The sequence below is a fragment of the Barbus barbus genome (genome assembly GCF_936440315.1).
Source record: "Barbus barbus genome assembly, chromosome: 46".
NCBI lineage: Eukaryota > Metazoa > Chordata > Actinopteri > Cypriniformes > Cyprinidae > Barbus > Barbus barbus.
In genome coordinates, this window is record NC_136724.1 from 6728240 (window position 1) to 6747619 (window position 19380).

General features: G+C 41.5%; 1 protein-coding gene across 8 annotated transcripts in view; it reads left to right on the top strand.

Annotated features, from left to right (window-relative positions):
• Window positions 1–19380, top strand: part of LOC306865118 (histone-lysine N-methyltransferase 2C-like) — a 132361-nt gene that overhangs the window by 93159 nt on the left and 19822 nt on the right. For 4 of the 8 annotated variants that reach the window (XM_079409496.1, XM_079409495.1, XM_079409499.1 and 1 more), the window contains 20 exons: window positions 180–317; window positions 1565–1597; window positions 1706–1840; window positions 1989–2139; window positions 2245–2471; window positions 2561–2634; window positions 2724–2918; window positions 3449–5329; window positions 5441–5772; window positions 5861–7542; window positions 9045–9156; window positions 9321–9390; window positions 9478–9541; window positions 9704–9936; window positions 12511–14172; window positions 15470–15673; window positions 17033–17197; window positions 17313–17442; window positions 17883–18030; window positions 18283–18461. In XM_079409496.1, the coding sequence (XP_079265622.1) occupies window positions 180–317; window positions 1565–1597; window positions 1706–1840; window positions 1989–2139; window positions 2245–2471; window positions 2561–2634; window positions 2724–2918; window positions 3449–5329; window positions 5441–5772; window positions 5861–7542; window positions 9045–9156; window positions 9321–9390; window positions 9478–9541; window positions 9704–9936; window positions 12511–14172; window positions 15470–15673; window positions 17033–17197; window positions 17313–17442; window positions 17883–18030; window positions 18283–18461 (7815 nt within the window). The remainder of the gene's footprint in view (window positions 1–179; window positions 318–1564; window positions 1598–1705; window positions 1841–1988; window positions 2140–2244; window positions 2472–2560; window positions 2635–2723; window positions 2919–3448; window positions 5330–5440; window positions 5773–5860; window positions 7543–9044; window positions 9157–9320; window positions 9391–9477; window positions 9542–9703; window positions 9937–12510; window positions 14173–15469; window positions 15674–17032; window positions 17198–17312; window positions 17443–17882; window positions 18031–18282; window positions 18462–19380) is intronic. The other 4 variants (XM_079409498.1, XM_079409502.1, XM_079409497.1 and 1 more) reach the window with 3 other exon arrangements.

The following is a 19380-nucleotide window of genomic DNA, read 5'->3' on the forward strand; positions in this document are numbered from 1 at the left end:
TATCTTAGCAAACACTCAGGCACAGTAGAAAATAAATTGCTTATCAACACTGATTTAGGCGTTTACAGAATGACAGCTCTGTTTTTCTGCAGATTTTTGCAAGTTGAGTTTTGTATTCAGTAGAAATTAAAAAAAAAACTAAGTTTGAGAGTAGTTGTTTAGCTTTCCCTTTCTTTCAGCTGGTTTGGACATTGGTACCCTGCCAGACGATCAGTTAGCTCCTCCTCAACCTGGCCCTGCTCGAGGGTCTCGACCACTACAGGAAGAACCTCTGGATGTAATATTGAGTCCTGAGCTGGATAAGATGGTTTCTGATGGTAAGAGTCATGGATTACATTCACTTTGCACATGGAACTTTTATTATTTAAAAAAAATTATTATAATAAATAAAATAGTAAAAATTTAATAACAATAAAACCTATTTTTGTACTACTTTACTTACAACACATCACAGAAGAAATGCATTCACTTTCACTGTATGGACAAAAGTATTGGCGCACACCTCTTGATTATTTAGCTGTTTCAATCAGACCTATTGCCACGTATATAAAATCAAGCCCCTAGCCATGCACTCTGCTTTTACAAATATTTGTGTGAAAAAAAAAGTTTGTTCTGAAGAGCTCAGTGAATTCAAGCATGGTACTGTGATACGATGCCACCTTTGCAGCAAGTCAGTTGAAATTTCATCCCAATTAAATTATTAAAGGGTTAGTTCACCCAAAAATGAAAATTTTGCCTGTGTTTTACTCACCCTCAAGGTATCCTAGGTGTATATGACTTTCGTCTTTCAGACGAATCCAATCTGAGTTATATTAAAAATTGTCCTGGCTATTCCAAGCATTGTCATTGCAGTGGGTGGGTGTTTCTGTTCAACTGTCCACAAGACGTCTAATAAAGTGCATGTATCCATAATAAAACGTGCCTCACACGGCTCCGGGGGATGAATAAAGGCCTCCTGTAGCAATTCCATGCATTTTTGTAAGAAAAATATCCATATTTCAAACGTAATAAACACTTTTCTCTCACTTCCGGTATCTGTCGTTCACGGATGACGTAGCATGTATGCGCACGCACCTCTGAGATATACTAGTCTCGCGAATTTGTTTACAGGAGCAAAGGAAAACCTCTCGACTTATATAAAAATCCTCCTACATTTTTTCTTTGCAAATCCTCGGTTTGTACTTCTAATTCATGACCGGCGTTTAGTTTTGTTCTCTCTGCATTCGTCACTAATCACGCCACGCCGACGTCCTACATCAACCGCTGAAATGACTTCAGTTTTTGACAGATGAAGTGAGAGAGAAGTGTTTATTACGTTTGAAATATGGATATTTTTCAGGAGGCCTTTATTCACACACATTTTCATTTTTGGGTGAACTAACCCTTTAATATTTCTTGTTCCATAGCAAACAAGGGATTTTGCCTTAGCAGCTTTTCTAAGTTGTCAATAATGATTATTGTATATTTACAATATTACTATTACTTGGTTACTATGCTGTGATATATTTGAATGTCTGAATGTTGAATTTTGTTTAATGGCCTAGTTATATTTTGTTTTTTACAGGGGCCATTCTGAACAAGTTCTACAAAATTCCAGGTTTGTTGCTTTCTAAAATATTTTCACAACATTCCTCAACAGAGCAGATGTTTCTGTTGTAAAAAGTCTTTAGATATGAAAATCCTTCATTCTGTTGATTTCATTTAGAGCTGGAGAGTAAAGATGTGGAAGACTTATTCACCGCAGTGCTCAGTCCAAACGCCAACCAGCCTCCTCAGCTTCCTCATCCACCAAACGCTGCCCCCAATGCCTCACCTACATCGATGTCTCTTCAGAACCCAGGTATCAAGTTGTCTGCATTATCTCTTCATATTAACAGTCAAGCCAACCACCCAGGTGCGATGTTATTGTGTGCTTGTAACTTGAGTATCACATGTAAAATGTACTGCTCATTTTAAAAGTGCATGTTTCTCCATGGTCTCATTTGCAGGAGATGTTGGTGGAATGTTCCCACGCATGCCTATGATGAATGGCATGATGGGGCAAAACACCCACTTTCCTCCAAACCCTATGATTCCTGGAGCTGGTGTGTCTGGCACATTCTCTTCCATTCACCGTATGCCTTTTCCAGATAATGTGAGGTGAGTGAATTCATATTCTGAGTAAAAGAAATTGGTACTGGCCTTTCTGTTTATAAAATCTAAATAGTTTCGGTGATGCTTAATGGCTTGATATGTTTACTACAGGGAAAAGAAATTCAGCCAGGTAGGGGGTGATGTGATTGGTCCCTGGGCTTCTCCTGTTCCCGTGCCTGGATCTGTCCCACCTCCAGAGGTGGAGACTGACACCATGTCCAATGCTCAGAGGAGCACGTTAAAGTGGGAGAAAGAAGAAACTCTTGGTGAAATGGCCACTGTGGCTCCTGTTCTTTACACCAATATGAACTTCCCTAACCTTCAAGATGAATTTCCAGGTGAATGTATTGTCCTAAAACACTACAAATAGAATTGTCAACTTGAAATGGAGTCAAGTTAGAGACCAACCATCTGACTTTTTTCACAGATTGGCCGACTAGAGTGAAGCAAATTGCAAAGTTATGGAGGAAAGCTAGTTCTCAGGAAAGGGCACCTTATGTGGTAAGAGACATTCTCAAAAATGCCAACTTTGGATGCGTTTATATACATGTATGAAAGTTTTGACTTTTTGTGTGGCTCTGCCCCACTAGCAAAAGGCAAGAGACAACAGAGCAGCCCTTCGTATAAACAAAGTTCAGTTGTCTAATGACACAATGAAAAGACAGCAACAGCAGCAGCCAGCTGATCCTTTTGATCCCAGTGTTCCCATGGACACAGATCTGCTCTTCCAGGACCCACTCAAGCACAAGGAGACTGAGCATGAACAAGAGTGGAAGTTCAGACAGGTGATTGACAGCCCAAGGGATATTTCATTGCAAATGCTGGGCTGTGAGACTGTTATGCTAAATGTAATGTCTCAATCTCTGATATTTAAAAAACTAGTTCATCAGCACAATATAATCTTTAATCAGAATAATATTTTTTTAATAGCCGTTTGAATTCAGTTAAATCTAAGCCTTTGTTAGAGGATCTGAATCTAACTGCAATCGAAAGTTTGCCTAATAAACAGCAGGAAAATGTCCTGAAAAGCAAAACCTTAAAATTAACAAATACACATAACCTTGTTAGATATAACATTCAAGCAGCCATAGTTGCAGGATGTTTTAAGAGAATAATTTCTTAGGATCCCAGGTTGAGATGCGGTTCTGGCATATGTTTGCCAAGACCCAGTACCAACAAATATGGTGTGTAAGTGTGCGGTAAATAAACTATAAAATAATTTGGCCAAAAAAAAAAAAATCAATACTGCATTTTTCGTTAAAGTGCTATGGCTTAACTGGAATCTTGTATTTGTTTTGTTTTTTGTTCATGGCAGCAAATGAGACAAAAGAGCAAACAACAGGCAAAAATTGAAGCCACGCAAAAGTTAGAACAGGTTAAAAGTGAGCAGCAGCAACTTCAGAAACAGCAGCAACAACAGCAATTCAGTGGAGACACCTCTAAAAGTGGTAATCAGAGTCCAGTGGCAACACAGCCCAGCAGTGGAGGTAATGCTTCTCCTTTGCAAACATTAACACCCAAGGATAGCTTTACAAGGACTCAGATGCCTGGAGCGGCAACATCAGTTGCATCAAAAGATGATGTATTTCTGCGTCCTCAACCACCACCCCCTTCATCCACAGCAAAGACCCCTACCCAGGACACTCAGTACCCACAGGGTCCCTCATCTCAGCCTCAGTCTCCTCAAATGTTTTCACCTGAATCATCTGGATCCCGTCCTTCTTCTCCATGGGATCCATATTGCAAAATGGTGGGAACCCCCAGGCCACCACCATGTGGTTCAAGCACGCCTCACAGAGGTTCTGTGTCTGACATGCAAGAAAGAAGTCGGCCCTTACCAGCCCATGAATCCTTTGGGTCTCCAACATCCGCCAGCACCGACCCATATGCAAAACCTCCAGACACACCTCGACCATCAGACCTTTTTGTGAAACCTATGTGTCCACCTAGACCAGGATCATTATCTGAGCAACAAGGACGACATTTTATCAGTAATGTCACACCTGGAGACAGTTTTTCCAGACCAGGCCAAAGATCCGAAGCTTACCAGCGCATGGCCCACAGCCGTATGGTTCTTTCTGACCCCTACTCTAGGCCGCTGTTAACACCTATTCCAGGGAGTAATGAGTCAGGATCTATCCCAATGTTCAAAACACCCATGCCTCCTTCCCAGTTACAACAAGACTCATTCAGTGCAGTGCAGCAAGGCTTGAGAAGGGGGTCATCTGACACTTTATCCCAAATTCAACACTCTGACCCTTATTCACATCAGCCTCTTCCACCTCATCCATCAATGGGAGATGGTTTCAGTAATGAGGGCAGAATGATGCGTCCAGGACAAGGCCGTCCTTTTGCCCAACCCTTGCCCATGAGCAGACACCCTCAACGAGATCCATATTCACAGGCACCATCTACACCTAGACCAGACTACGTTCAGCAAATGCCTGATCCATATGCTCAGCCTCCTGGTACTCCAAGACCACATGATCCATATGCCCACATGCCTGGTACCCCAAGACCACACTCTGATCCATATACATTGCCACCATCCACACCTAGACCTGCAACAATTGATCAGTTTTCTCAGTCACAACCTAACAGTCGCAGGCAATCTCCATCTCATGCTATCGATCCATATGCTCAAATGCCAGGAACTCCAAGACCTTCTTCCGGAGAGAGATACCCTAAATCACCAAGTAGTCAGAGAACCTCAGATCCCTTCTCACAGCCTTCTGGAACTCCTAGGCCAATCAAAAATGAAGCTTATGATCAACCACTAGGAACACCAAGGCCAGTTCTTACTGACCCATATTCTCAACCCCCTGGAACCCCACGTCCAGGAGCTGACCCAGAAGCCTTCCCTAGATCAAATCCAAGAGTAAACTTCATGTCCCATCCAACAGATCCACTTAGTCATCAAGCACAAAGTAGAATGCAGGACCCATTTGGTCGTCCCTGTGCTCCTGATTCTCAAACCCCAAAACATCCTGGGATTTCAGATGAAAGTCTCTCTCTACAACAGGCAAACCCTAACCAGACACCTATTCATGATCCATTTGAACAAGCTCCTCTAAGCCTATGTTCACAAACAGGGGATAGACTGTCACATGATGTTCCAGTAAACATGGGCAACCCATCAAATACACAGAACACAATGCAACTGCCACTTGGAGAGACTGAAGAGAAAATTAAACAGGTTTAAAAACATTGTGTTTTTCCACTAGAGAACATTACGTTTTTCCTTTAATCTCTGTTCTATTTTAATGACATGTTATTGATTGTATACTCTTATTGCTCTTTTTTTTAGCGCCAAAGACTACGGCAGTTAATTCTCAAACAGCAGCAGCAGAAAAGTGCAATCAGACAGGAAAAGGGACTCCAGGAGGCAACTCCTGCTGCTACACCTGGGACTCCAAGGCATTGGTCACAGGATGATTCTGGACCTCAGAATGATATTTTTGGTAGACCCCCACCTCCATATCCAGGTACTATGATATCTTCACCAATTCATGCAGGACAAAGATTTCCTGGAACTTTCCTTGCCGATCAACTTGGGCCAATGCCTGATGAACCCCAGTGCTCCCGACTGCCATTCCCCAGGGATCTAAACAACACTGGCATGAGTCAGCAAGGACAAAGGTAAGTGTTTTTCCTTCATCAGTTGTACTGTCAACCTAGTAATTAACAATTTTGTGTTTACGTTCTCTTAAAACCTAATTCCTTCCAGATTTGGATATCCTCCTGGAACTCCAAGCCAAGAACATTTCCTCAGGCCCCCTCACCAGATGCAAGGTGGACCAATGGTTGACAGTATTCCACCACATATGAGACGACCTGCTGATGTTGTTAGGTCAATAGGCAGTAATCCTCAAATGGGCCTACCCCAGCATTTTCCCCCACGTGGCCTTCCAATGCAACAGCATAATATAATGGGTCAACCATTTATTGAACTTTGTCACAGGGCTCCAGAGAACAGGGTCAGACTATCTTTTGGTCCACCTAATGCTTTGGACCATCCTAACCATTCCCAGAGACCATCTCATGGCTTCATGGGAGGTCAAAATGTGGCCTTTACAGGAAACCAAGGTCCCATAATTATGGATCTGATGTTGGCCCAGTCACAACAAGGACCAGTCAGTCACTTACAGACCTCAGCTGCTATGGATCATTTGCATCACCATACAAATACAATACCACAACAGACCCCTCTGGCAGTTAGTAGGGATTCAGCCGAATCTGCACTACTTCCTGTCACAACCTCTGGTCCAACAGAGGAAATCCCATTGCCATGTAGCGATGGTGTAGAGAAGCTAGAAACAGATGACTCTGCTGTGAAGGACCTTGATGATGTGGAGGTCAAAGACTTGGTTGATGAAGACCTGGACAACCTGAACCTTGATGCAGATGATGGCAAAGATTTAGACTTGGAAACAAATGATCTACATCTTGATGATCTTCTGGAATCTGGAAAGTTTGATCTTATTGCTTATGCAGATCCTGAGCTGAACCTTGAGGACAAAAAAGATATGTTTAACGAAGAGCTGGAGCTGAGTGATCATATAGAAGATGACCATACCTCAGACCTTCAGAAAGCCTTGTCTGAAAAAAGAAATGCCAGATGTGGAGGTATATCCTCAGCTCAACCTAAATCAGAGGGCATACAGGGTCCCGGTGATGTCAAGCTAGAAAAGAGTATGCCAAAAGAGGTCCAGGATCATTCTCAGTCTGAAACAATAAAAACTGAGGGCCAAGGACTTGGAACCTCAGGGGATGAGCATCGGCCTATGAGTAGTAAAAGTGGTCAAGATGATGATCTTTTTGAGGAAACTTGCACAGATGTGCATACTGGTTCTGCTCCAGTGCTGTCAAGTTTGTTGATCAAGGAAAAACTAGAGGACGCTAGGAGCGAATCCATAATTTCCCCTATCCCGGGTGACCCAAATGGCCAGACTAATCTTGGCTCAAACATGAGTATGGTGATGCTGCAAGGACAACCCCAAGAGCACAGGATAAACCCTGGAGTAACAATGGGGCACAGGATAGATCCGTCTCTAACCCAAGGGGCACTTTTAGGTAATGCAAATTTGATGCAGTCTGGTAACCAGCAGGTACCACTTCAAGGCTTTGGACCTCCACAAGGACAACAAGTGGATCTAAACCTATCTGTGGTTGGTGGCCAGCAGCCTGTTCCCCATCCTGTAAACCACCAAACTCAACAGGGTATGTTCAATCCTGGGGCTACAGGGCAACAAGGGTCTCAAGCACAACAGAGTCAACAGAACAGGCCTCTTCTGTTAGATGAGCAGCCCCTTCTTCTTCAAGATCTGCTGGATCAAGAGAGGCAGGAGCAACAACAGCAAAGGCAGATGCAGGCCAGGCTGTCAAGTGACCCTTTTTTCCCTAATATTGGTAAGCCTAAGCTCCACATTGACTAATTGATAAATTATTTTGTTGTATCCTCTACATTGTCAATAAAGTAATTAAACCTTGACTTAGGGCTGGGCAATATATGGAACGCGATGATCATGCGCATCTCGTCAGTAAATCCGGTTCCGTGATTACCGCTAAATCTCCATCACCTGCTTTCAAATGGAGCAGCATTTAATACACAGAGCCGTAGATCACAGAAAACAGATGGACAAGCTATGCAATATCGCGTTCATTATCGCATTATCGTTCAATTACTGCTAATTACGGAACCGGCTTTACTGACGAGATGCGCATGACAATCGCATGCGATATATCGCCCTTCCCTACCCTGACTTGATTATATACTGTGAGCAACTCCAAATTTACAATTTTGTTTGTACTGTTATTGAATATAGTTTTTGTTCAATATTTTAATATGAACTTTTTTGCTTACATTTTAAATATTTAGAAAGTTGGGTTACATTTATCAGGGATGTGATTTTTCCGGGGTTGGTTTCTACATGATGATTGAAATCGCGCAAATGGCCTTAAGCTATTACCTAAATAAACAGCGAAAAGATTGTTTTCTGAAACATCATGGAGGGAATGGTCCTGAGACCACTGTACGAGCTCGCGGTGCCATCTGCAGGACAGTTAAAAGCATTCAAATTATTCAAAGCGCCAAACGCCCGGTGACTTTTTATGAATGGCTCTGAGATTTTGAGATTGCTAGTGCTGTCATAAAATTCTCAACAGTTGTGATGTAATTATATAATAGGCTGTAGTCTGACGCGCTGCATGTCTGCTGTTACAGTACTGTTTTTAGTTTCGCTTCACTTTTAGTGCTGGCTGCGCTGTGCTTGGTTTAAGCCGCTTTCATTTGCATTTGAGAACGCAACATTTTTTTTTAACTTTATTTGGATCAAATAAATTCAGCCTTGATGAGCAGAAGATATTTATTTCAAAATCATTAATAACCATAATGTTTCCAAACTTTTGGCAGGTACTTTAATAATAATAATAATAACAATTCTACATACTTTACTATAATATATTATAGTACTTTATTATATTATATTGTTATCATGATTATTAAATGCTGCTTTTTATTTTTTTACAGGACAATAGTATGTATTAATATTTATTTATTTATTTTTTATGTCCAGAAACATACAGATAGTCTCAAACATACATTAGGGGAAAAAGGGGAAGAATGAAATACATTTAAAAAAAAAATAAAAAAAATACATCTAATAGTATGTATTATTACAATATAAGATATATCTTTTAATGTGTTAAAACATATTTTTAATAATAAGTGCTGGGGGCGTGGCTTGTGGGTGTGACTTGGGACATGGTCAGATGTTCCTTCTTTTTTTGTCTCTAGCTGATCACATGCCAGAAACTCAAATACTTAAAAAAAAATGCTTGAAATGTGAATATAACTGTGATGTACAAATCATAATCAGGCAATTTCTGTAGTGATTTTTATTATTTTGTAGACTTCGATGCAATTACTGATCCAATCATGAAGGCAAAGATGGTGGCTCTGAAGGGGATTAACAAAGTGATGGTACAGAACAGTATGGGCATGTCACCAGTGGTTATTAACAGGTAAACACTTTACTATGTAAACTGGCTACTCTGAGCAGTTACTACAGTAATACAAAAAGTGATTTATTACCCTGACTGGCCTAATTCTTTATTTACATGGCCACATGCGATTTTCAGTGGTTCATTTCTTTTGTGTTGAGTACTCTCCGTGTTTTCTTTTGTAGCAGAATGCAACCGATTCCAGGATCGCATGGCCCTGATACAGCTGTTTTTTCGCAACATTTTTTTGGACCGGTATGTCCACAGGTTTATTTAGTCTTATTACCTTATCTCACCAGCATTAAACCTGTTGTAATGGCATATACACCAATTTCCTTTTAGGATGGAAAGTTGCCACCACAGATTGCGAGACCCAATCCCCCCAACTTTGGACCAGGGTTTGTCAGTAAGTGTTTTTTTTTTGTGTTTTTTTTTTATTATTATTCAGTATTTACCAATTAGTTGTTTATCAGTAAGTGTTATTTTGTCATTGTAATAATTGTAAATACAAGTAAATTAATTGAGGCTGGACATCCCATAAATCTCACATATCTTTTTATTTTTCCAGATGATTCTCAGAAAAAACAATATGAGGAGTGGCTTCAGGAAACTCAACAGCTTCTTCAAATGCAACAGAAGTTTTTAGAGGACCAGATTGGGGCCCACAGAAAATCTAAAAAGGCCCTCTCTGCAAAACAGCGCACTGCGAAAAAAGCTGGACGGGAGTTCCCAGAGGAAGACGCAGAACAGCTGAAACATGTGACTGAACAGCAAAGTGTGGTTCAAAAGCAATTAGAACAGGTAATATAGTTATTTAAAGAAGGATAACGCTTAAATCATCCACCCACATTTTAAACCATGTTTAAAAATGTAGTAAAACTTTAATTTTAAAGTGGCTTTAATTTCTCTACTGGCTTTTTTTTTTTTTTTTTTTTTTTTTTTTTTTACACTTGTCAGTCAAGTTAGGAGTCGTTCACTTTCAGGGCAACCAGTCAAATTTTGCCCCTCTCACACATGCCACTCAACATAGACAAACTGTCAGTAAGACAAAGTGTCACTGCACAGTAAAAAGAATATGCCTTTATTAAAGCAGGAGCTTTTTATTAGAGCGCTGCATTGGGGTTGGATCTCGCAGTAATTACATTACTTGTCCACCACGGCACTGTTGTTTTGATTATTTTTTTTATTTAATTTTTTTGTAGAAATAGAAATAATTTACTTCAGCTGGAAAACATGCATTACACTAAACTAAAAGCATCTGCTCTGCTCCACACAGCCAGGGTTGCCAGGTGTGCGTGACAAAACTAGCTCATGCCAGTCAAAAACAGGGCAATGACTAGGATTGGGTATCGTTTGGGTTTTTTTCGATACCGGTGCCAAATCGATACTTTTAAAATGGTACCGTGCCTAAACGGTGTCTGAACCGATACTTATTTAAAAAAATGTTTTAATAATAAACATTACCAATTAATAATTGGATTGGCCACTAGCACTAAACACATTATGTATTTTTCATTCATACCGAACGCCAGAGGGCGCCCTCGCACAGAAAATCCACATATCCAGTCACAGAAGTAGTGGAACTCATGAAGCTCCAGGAAATCCCCAATATGGACAAAGGCATTGCTATGGCTGTAACTGAGTAAACAGACAATATAAACATTTTGAATGATAAAACAATTACAATAAACACTCGATTAAGACAATGTATAGTTTATCTGTGTTATTCAAGCCATCTCTGATATTTTCATAGTAATTAAGTATATTTATAATCCATTGCTAATCGACGTATTAGTAGCCTATGTAACATTTTCTGCCTCATTCTGTGACAAGAAGCTACATCAGATCACAAAAGGAAGCATTTTACTGGTGTTGTGGACTAAAAAGGTGATAATGTTCTCTTTTGTTGAACAACAGGTTTAAAAACGTAAATACAAGAGAATTTTAGCTTTAGGCATTTTAATTTAAGCAGGTTTAGCTTAGCTAGTAAATGGAAGGCTACCTGCTGCCGTCAGAGCAAGTGTAATTTCTGCATTCATGCGCTCCTCGGAGCGTACGTTTACGTACGTACGTTTCGGAGAAACAAAGGACAAATATTTCAATCGATCGCTCCGGCATGGCACCGAAATGAGGCATCGAAATCTGCATTCTGATTCGGTTCTAGTACATACTGGTTACTTATGGCGCTTTTCCACTGCATGGTACGGCACGGTACGGTTCAGTACAGCTCACTTTTGGGGGGTTTTCCACTGGGTACAGTACCTGGTACCTGGTACTTTTTTAAGTACCACCTCGGCCGGGGTTCCAAGCGAGCCGTACCGTTACCAAAACATGAAATGTAAACTCTGCTGCTCACTGATTGGCCGGAGAAAATCGGCACAGCCAGCGAAGGATCGAACGCAACTGTTTTGAATGAGCGCATTTTTTTTAAACAACTAAAAAATGTCTGTTTCGTTGTCTGTTGAGGAAGTACAGACGATCCTCTCGTTGATAGCCGAGGAGCGGATCCAGTGAGAGCTTAATGGAGCGACGCAAAATTAAAACGTTTTTCAGGAGTCACAGCAGTAGAGGCGGCGCAACTATAACTACACGTGAATAATCCCGCCCACTCTAAAGCGGTACTAAACTGCAGTGGAAACACAAACCGAGTCGAACTGATCCGTGTCGTGCCGAGCCGAGTCGTACCATGCAGTGGAAAAGCACCAATAGGTAACAGTGCCATATTGGTACCGGGTTTCGGTACCCAACCCTAGCAATGACCATATCCCAAATATTAAATCCCAAGGCTTCCTACTAGTGGCCTTTCTTCACAAAACTTGACATCTAGCACAGTTTTATTTTACATAAAATGCAAAATGTTTCAATAAAAGAATTTGTCAAATGTAATTTATGCAATTTTTCAAACCTTTAACCCATGGGGGGGGGGGGGGGGGTCAACCCATGGCAACAGTTTAAAAGTAGCCCAATTTTGTGGGGAAAAAAACAAGGCCTTGACAACCCTGCATCCAAAACGAGCTGTCAGATTTGACTGATCATGGGTCGAGAGTAAGGGAGATGACTGACAAGACCATGCTGGAAGATTTGCTGCTCAACAGATCCTGAGTTCACTGACAAATATCTTATGTAAGGTGTGCTCCCTTTACAAAGAGTATGTGTGATTTGCGAAATCGAAAGCAATTTAAATACCACACATATGGATAGCAGCTCCCTGGTGGTTTTTGTCAATGGAGAGCTAAGTACGTGCATCTAGGGCCTCAGTTCCTGATTTATGCTCTGGCATTAACACTAACAACCTGGTATTTGGTCAACATTTTTCAGAATAATTTAAACAGCATCTGTTGTTCACACTTATTTCTCTCTCTGTTTCTGATTTAGATACGGAAGCAACAGAAAGAACATGCTGAGCTCATTGAGGAATATCGTGTCAAGCAGCAACAACAGCAACAGCACATCCAACCTGGTGTGATGGGTCCAATGAAGGCCATGCCAGGAATGCAAGGACAGACCCCTGGAATGATGCCTGTTGGAGCCCTAATAGGGCAGCCTATGAGGGGTTCTATGTTACCAATGCAACAACCCCACTTTGGTAAGCCCACTCAAATGCCCAGTGTGCCAGGTTGGCATCCAAGTGCTGCTGGACCAATAGGTGGACCCAGGATGCCACCTCACATGCCGCTGCCTAACCCCACTCAGCCTCTTCAGGCTCAGCCACCTCCCCCTATGGTTCCAGGAGGTAAACCTGGGCAGCCTGGCCCTGTAGCTGGAAGTAATGGTGGAGGATCCGGCAGTAGTGCCCCTCATGTAAAGTTTGATGATAATAATCCATTTAGTGAAGGCTTCCTGGAGCGGGAGCGCAGAGAGCGCCTTCGAGAGCAGCAGGAAAAACAGCGGGTACAGCTCATGCATGAAGTGGAGAGACAAAGGGCTTTACAGAGGCTAGAGCTGGAGCAGCAGGGCTTGGGGCTTGGCCCCAACAACAGTGGGGGTGGTCTTGCCCAGATGCCCTTCTATAATTCTGACTTATCACAGGAATTCATGCAGACACCCAGGCCTCAACAGCAACAACAGCAAATGGGCCCAGTATTCCCTCAACAAGGAAATATGCCATTAGACTTTGTGGGTTCAGGTCCAGCTTTTTTGCAAGGTGGTGAGCACAGACCTATGCCTGGGAATGGCTCCTTTGGCCCAGATATGGGTCCTAATTTTCAACCTAAGAACCCCATGATGCATGGTTTCTCCTCAGGTCAGCCATGTGCACCTGGATTTGGAGGGCATGGAATGCCACCCCACAGTGGATGTGACGCTTCCTCATTTGGTATGGATTCCACAACCCCTTTACCTCCTAATTTCCCTGGGTCAGGGCAGTCCCTCATCCAACTCTACTCCAACATCATCCCAGAGGAGAAGGGCAAAAAGAAAAGAATTCGAAAGAAGAAGATGGATGATGATGCAGATTCGGTCAAAACCCCTTCTACACCACATTCTGACATAACTGCCCCACTTACGCCGTGTGTATCAGACACCTCTTCAACCCCCACACGTAGTGTTGCCATCATGGGAGACCAGGACACTTCAGAGTTTTCCAACCCCGTAAGTTCTATGACTGGCCAGCCACCGTCTTCGGAGCTTGAGAACCCACTCTCTGGAGGTACTCCACTTGGGCGACAGTCCAGCGTGGGCTCTGAGGCAGAGCGAGGCCTCCTCCGTGATATCAAGCTGGAAAAGTTAGAGACCAGTGTGTGCCAGAAGGCTGAGGGAGAGGCAGTGACTGGCAAAAGTGCAGGAGGAACTGGTATAGTAAAAACGGAAGAGGGCAATGAGATGATCTCCCCCAGCCCACCATCCCAGAGTCCAGCTCAATGCACCAAAGTGAACACTGGGAATGAGTTACTCAAACACCTTCTAAAGAACAAGAGCACGCCTCCTCCTTCCTCAACTCCTCTCAAACACCAGATGTCCAATGACAGTATACGATCAGAGGATGAGGGGCTAACAGACAGAAAAGGCTCTTTAAGACTGGACAGCACAGATTCTTCGGTAAGAGCTTTATGGTTACCTCACTACATAGCTGGTTAAAAATGTGAAGCTAAAATCATAATCCTGAACATGTAAACACTTTTGTAAATGTAGGTAGATAAGATTACATGAATTATTGCATTTTTGTTTTGTGATGTTTAAATATGTTAAAGTCCATGTAAAGTGAATTCTGAGAATTGTTTCTAAACACATTACAAATGTTAGAAATGTATTGCTGAAACACATTACAAAGACTCTGAACTACGTAGTACTGAATTGTGGAGTTAAACCGTTAAACAGTTTTTCACCAAATCTGTGTTCAGGATTTTTTGGGCGGGGCTAAAACGGTGGCTCGATGACGCAATGGAGCCACCGAGCGTGGCCCCGCCCCTAACACTATAATAACTACGTTGAGAGGTCAAGTTCTTTTTGAATGTCTGTGATGTTAGATATACAGATTCTAGGCAGGGACGGTTCTAGGGTGAATGGATACCCGGGTCTTAGCCCAGAGACATCAATATGTGGCAGAATCCATACAATTTAAAAACATGGAGCGTTCACAATTCGCATCTAGAAACGCGAGCTGTACCGCTTTCTCTTCTTTCAAAGCGCACCAGAGCTTGCGCTCTCGTGGTGTTTGCCGTTGCTAAGCAACCATGAGCCGTGCTCGCCTTGAGACGAGAAGGTTTCAACTCACTGTAGCGCTGACGCGCGTCTACAGTTAATTAACGAACTTGCACGTTCAAACTTGTATGGCTGTATAAATCCAATTAAGCTACTAGAGGTAGTATCAGTAGCATCCATTCAGGTTGTAGCGGTATTTGACAGTTGAGAGAGATGACCGCTGCCCGCTTTCCCGCGAGTGGGCGTGGTTTCAGCGCCGACAGCGGACACGCGAGCAGAGAGTCCTGTTTATTTTTCAAAGATTTTGATAACTAATTTTAGTTACTTGGCGGTTTTTTTAATCATTCAAATTTGGCTGGGTGGTTAATAACACCTTTTTCTGTTGAGTGACAAACTCAGAACACATATTTTAATATAACTTTACACGGACTTTAAAGATCTTTACGCATCCATTTATAATGCAGTAATTAATTTGCCCTTTTTCCAAAATGTTTAGTGAAATGAAAATACAGATTGAATAATCTAGCCATCTTTTCACATTTAATACTTTATTGGTTGGTTGATAATGTAGGATGTCAATAAAATAGCATTTTGCAAAGTACAAAATTGTGAAGTGAGATTTGATTGATGTTCATTAGCTAGTCTTGGTCTGTCTTGTATTCTTGGAGCTAAAAGAGTTGTTTATTGTCTATAGAGTGGCTTAAATAGCCATTTGACAGGCAATCCATATTTGGAGCCTTCTGTGCCAGAGCAATGCAAAAGAAAACAACGCAACAAGCAGGCACCAAAGAATGGGACTGAGAAACCGCAGTCACGCTGGAAAAAGAGGAAGAAGGATGATGAAGAGAGACAGGCAGTGTACACCAACACAGACACACTGATGACTCAGCTCAATCAGGTAAATAGCTTTACTACTATAGTATAGTATAGTAGTATTTACAGTGGCTTACCGTAAACTACATGTACACATCTTACACATCTCTGTTACAGCTAACGCAGCTATATGCATATAATGCACATATTATCGCACATAGGCTCTCAACAACAATGACGGCTGATCAACAATTTCAATAGTAGGCTAAATTAGGGTGGGTTAAATGCAAAGTAAATTTCCCTACATGGTCAGTAAAAGTAATCCGCCAATACACGGTTCACTATGCACATTCATGTCACTCTAAAATGACGACGCGCCCAAAGCAGCAAAACTGTACAAATGCTGGACATCCACACACCTCACCACAGTATTATCAATGCACCACGTAAACCTCCATAACAATGTGCACGAGACAATACTCATCAAATAAAGCACTCACCTGTCACTTGTAAATAAAGTCCATGGGTCTGTCATTCCATGCCCCTTTACTCGGATTTAAAAGTAAACGCGGCCTAAAGAGGCGGTCTAACACTGGGGGTGGCACTGGGCACGTAGCTAGACCCAGAGGTCAGGCTTTCCCTGACGGCCCACCACTGAGTATTTATAAATACCGTATTGACACGAATATAAGACTGTCATTAGCCTGATGGGAGCAAACTTCCTCTGTAAGTGATTTTAAAACATAAGATAGTACCCAGATTTGAAAACTACAATGAGATTTCACTTCTAGGCCTACTGTTAATAAAATTTTGGTAGGTGACTATGAGATGGATATCCTAAATGTTATATAATTCAGATGGGCTACCTGTTATTTTTATGGTATGTCATAAAGTGTATATTTTTATGTCCATTTTGGTATATTTTACCAGTATTTACCATACTTTCAAAACGAAAATTAAAATAGGAAAATATGCAATATGAAAATAATTTAAGAAAAATGTTTTACAGAGAAAAAAAAAGATTTTCAAAAAGCCTTTATCCAAAAGGTACATTTAGAAAAAGGGGGGTCATCTTATATTTGGGTCAATACGGTACCTATAAATATTACTATACCCAGAATCTATCTCAAGATCAACTTATGTTAATGCTAGACTTGAATTTATATGTAATCTATTGTTAACAGTAGAGTATGCAATTATAACCAAGTTGAAGATATATACATTTGATGTGTAGACTAATTGATCATTATGGTCATCTGTGGAAAGGACTTTAATTAGAGCTTATGCAGTTTATAACCCTTATGTCCATTCACAAACTTGGTTTTTGACTGAAACTGCCAAGAAAAAAATATTGAGATGCTGGCATTGGATGTGGGCATCATCGTTTGCATGTTGTTGTTGTTGTTTCGCTCAAATCATGTGTCCTCCATTCTCATCCTTACAGCAGCTGTCTATGCCGCCCCTGATGGAGCCTTTGATTGGGGTAAACTTTGCACATTTTCCCCCATATGGCAGTGGGCAGCTGAATGGAGAGAACAGGCTCTCTGGAACTTTCGGAAGTGCATCACTGGATGGCGTATCTGATTACTACTCGCAACTCATCTATAAGGTTTGGCTTTTACAGCCTTCACTTCCTGTTCTATACTGTGTAGACATGGTGAATTTGGAGGTTTGTTTTCATTTAAGTTTTCTTTTTTGTTGTTGTTGCCTGTTTGGTCTTGCAGCAGAACAATCTTAGCAACCCTCCAACGCCTCCCGCCTCACTGCCCCCCACACCGCCACCTGCTGCCAAGCAGAAGTTGCTGAATGGTTTTGCCACTGCAGAAGAACTGGCCAGGAAGGCAGAAGTTTTGGGTAAGCATGAAGGTGTTGGTGTATTCTTAATGGCAATGTCAGTTTCAATCCCATTGTTTTATAACAGATTTAGACAGAATAGACAATAAAATGGCTTTCATGAAGGTTACCATGGGGAGGCCAAAGTTTGACCAGCAATTTCTGAAGGTTAAGCACATCCTTTCACTGAAAAGAAATAACGTAGACCCATGCTCGCACACATTAGGAAACAGCACTGAAAAACTCAAATAGTTCAATGTGCATACAAAATCTTGAGTTAGACTTTACCTGTAAAATGCTTATTATAGTTCATCATAGACAAGAAAATATGAAATGTTTCAAATCACAGATGTAATATAGCATATTATAGTGTAGGTACTTTTCTTATACATTATACATTAGCTATTTTACTTAAAAATAAATTTTTGGTGATCAGCATTTATTTGTGATTTATGTCTCAGTTTCTAAAAGCTTGGGTCAGAAGCAGCTCACTACTCCATTCAAAGCTGAAGATGACCTGCTGGGACACACCATCACTCACGGCCCAAAGACTGTTGATGTTCCTGCTTCACTTCCCACTCCACCCCACAACAACCAGGAGGAACTTCGGTAGGTTTTCAGGTCTTTTTACACATTGTTTTGTCTCGTGTAGCCAAACGTTTGGCTATTAACATAAAGCCATATAGTTTATTCTGGCCAAGAGCCCCGCTTACTTTTAAAAAAAGCATTTGTGCTCAAGCACATCTAGTTGCGATATGCATGAGATCACTTTCTGACCCTGAGACTACCTATTGTAAACCATAAAGTCTTGGTTTAGGTTAGAATGTATATAATGGTTCTGTCCCTTTGTGTCTGTAATAGGGGTCAGGAGCATTGTGTCGACAGGGACACTCCAGAAAGTTATGTCCCATCATCCTCTCCTGAGAGTGTGATTGGCATGGAAATCAGCCGTTATCCAGATCTCTCTAGAGTTAAAGAGGAACTGCCATCCCCTGCGGTCTCTCCAGCCATCCCCATTCTTTGCAGCACCAGTGGTAAAGGTAATCTGAAGAGACTGAGATAGCATATTAAAGGGGTCATATGATGTTGCTAAAAAGAACATTATTTTGTGTATTTTAAGGTTAAAAACCACATTATGTTCCACATACTGAACATTATTGTTGCTCCTCTATGCTCCACCTCTCTGAAACGCGTCGATTTTTACTTTTAAAGCTCATCGTTCTGAGAAACGAGGTGTGCTCTGATTGGCTAGCTGTCCGGTGCATTGTGATTGGCCGAATACCTCAAGCGTGTGACGGAAATGTTACTCCCCTTACCATATCGTGATGCCGTGTCCCGGCACGATAAGACAAAAACAATAAAAACCCATTATAAACGAGGCATTTGTTGCATCTAGTGGAAACATAATTGCTGGTTATAATGACTTATACTGTCTTTTTACACTTCAAACATTACCATGTCTGCATTTGTGATCGGAGAAATGACAAACAACAAGCGCTACTCTACACAGCTCAAAACTCGCATTTGAATAGCCAGTGGCAAATTCTTTAAATATGAAAACATACTAACAGGCTGAGTCAGAAGCGCCAGACTGTCCTTGCAAAGTTGGAATTTCCCCACTTTATAGAAATAGCCTTTGTGCACAGCTGGCATTGTAGGCTATTCTCCCAGGTTCATGAAATAGTCCTCCATAAAATGCACTACGCACACTCTAATATTTGGTTTGAACTGTTCTAGAACAGTGTTGTAAATACAACTTAGCCACTGATTTCTAATTGTGTCCTCTTTCGAAGCTTAAAGTAGTCTCATTTTCACAACGAAACACAGCTTCTCCAGGACATGGTGCTGGTGGCACGCCCTCTTTCTTTGCGTATACATTTGGCCGGTCTTATGCAAATCTTCCCACACAGTGATGTAGACGTGGGGGCGTGTTTAAATGAGCCGTTTTAGGAGAGCGTG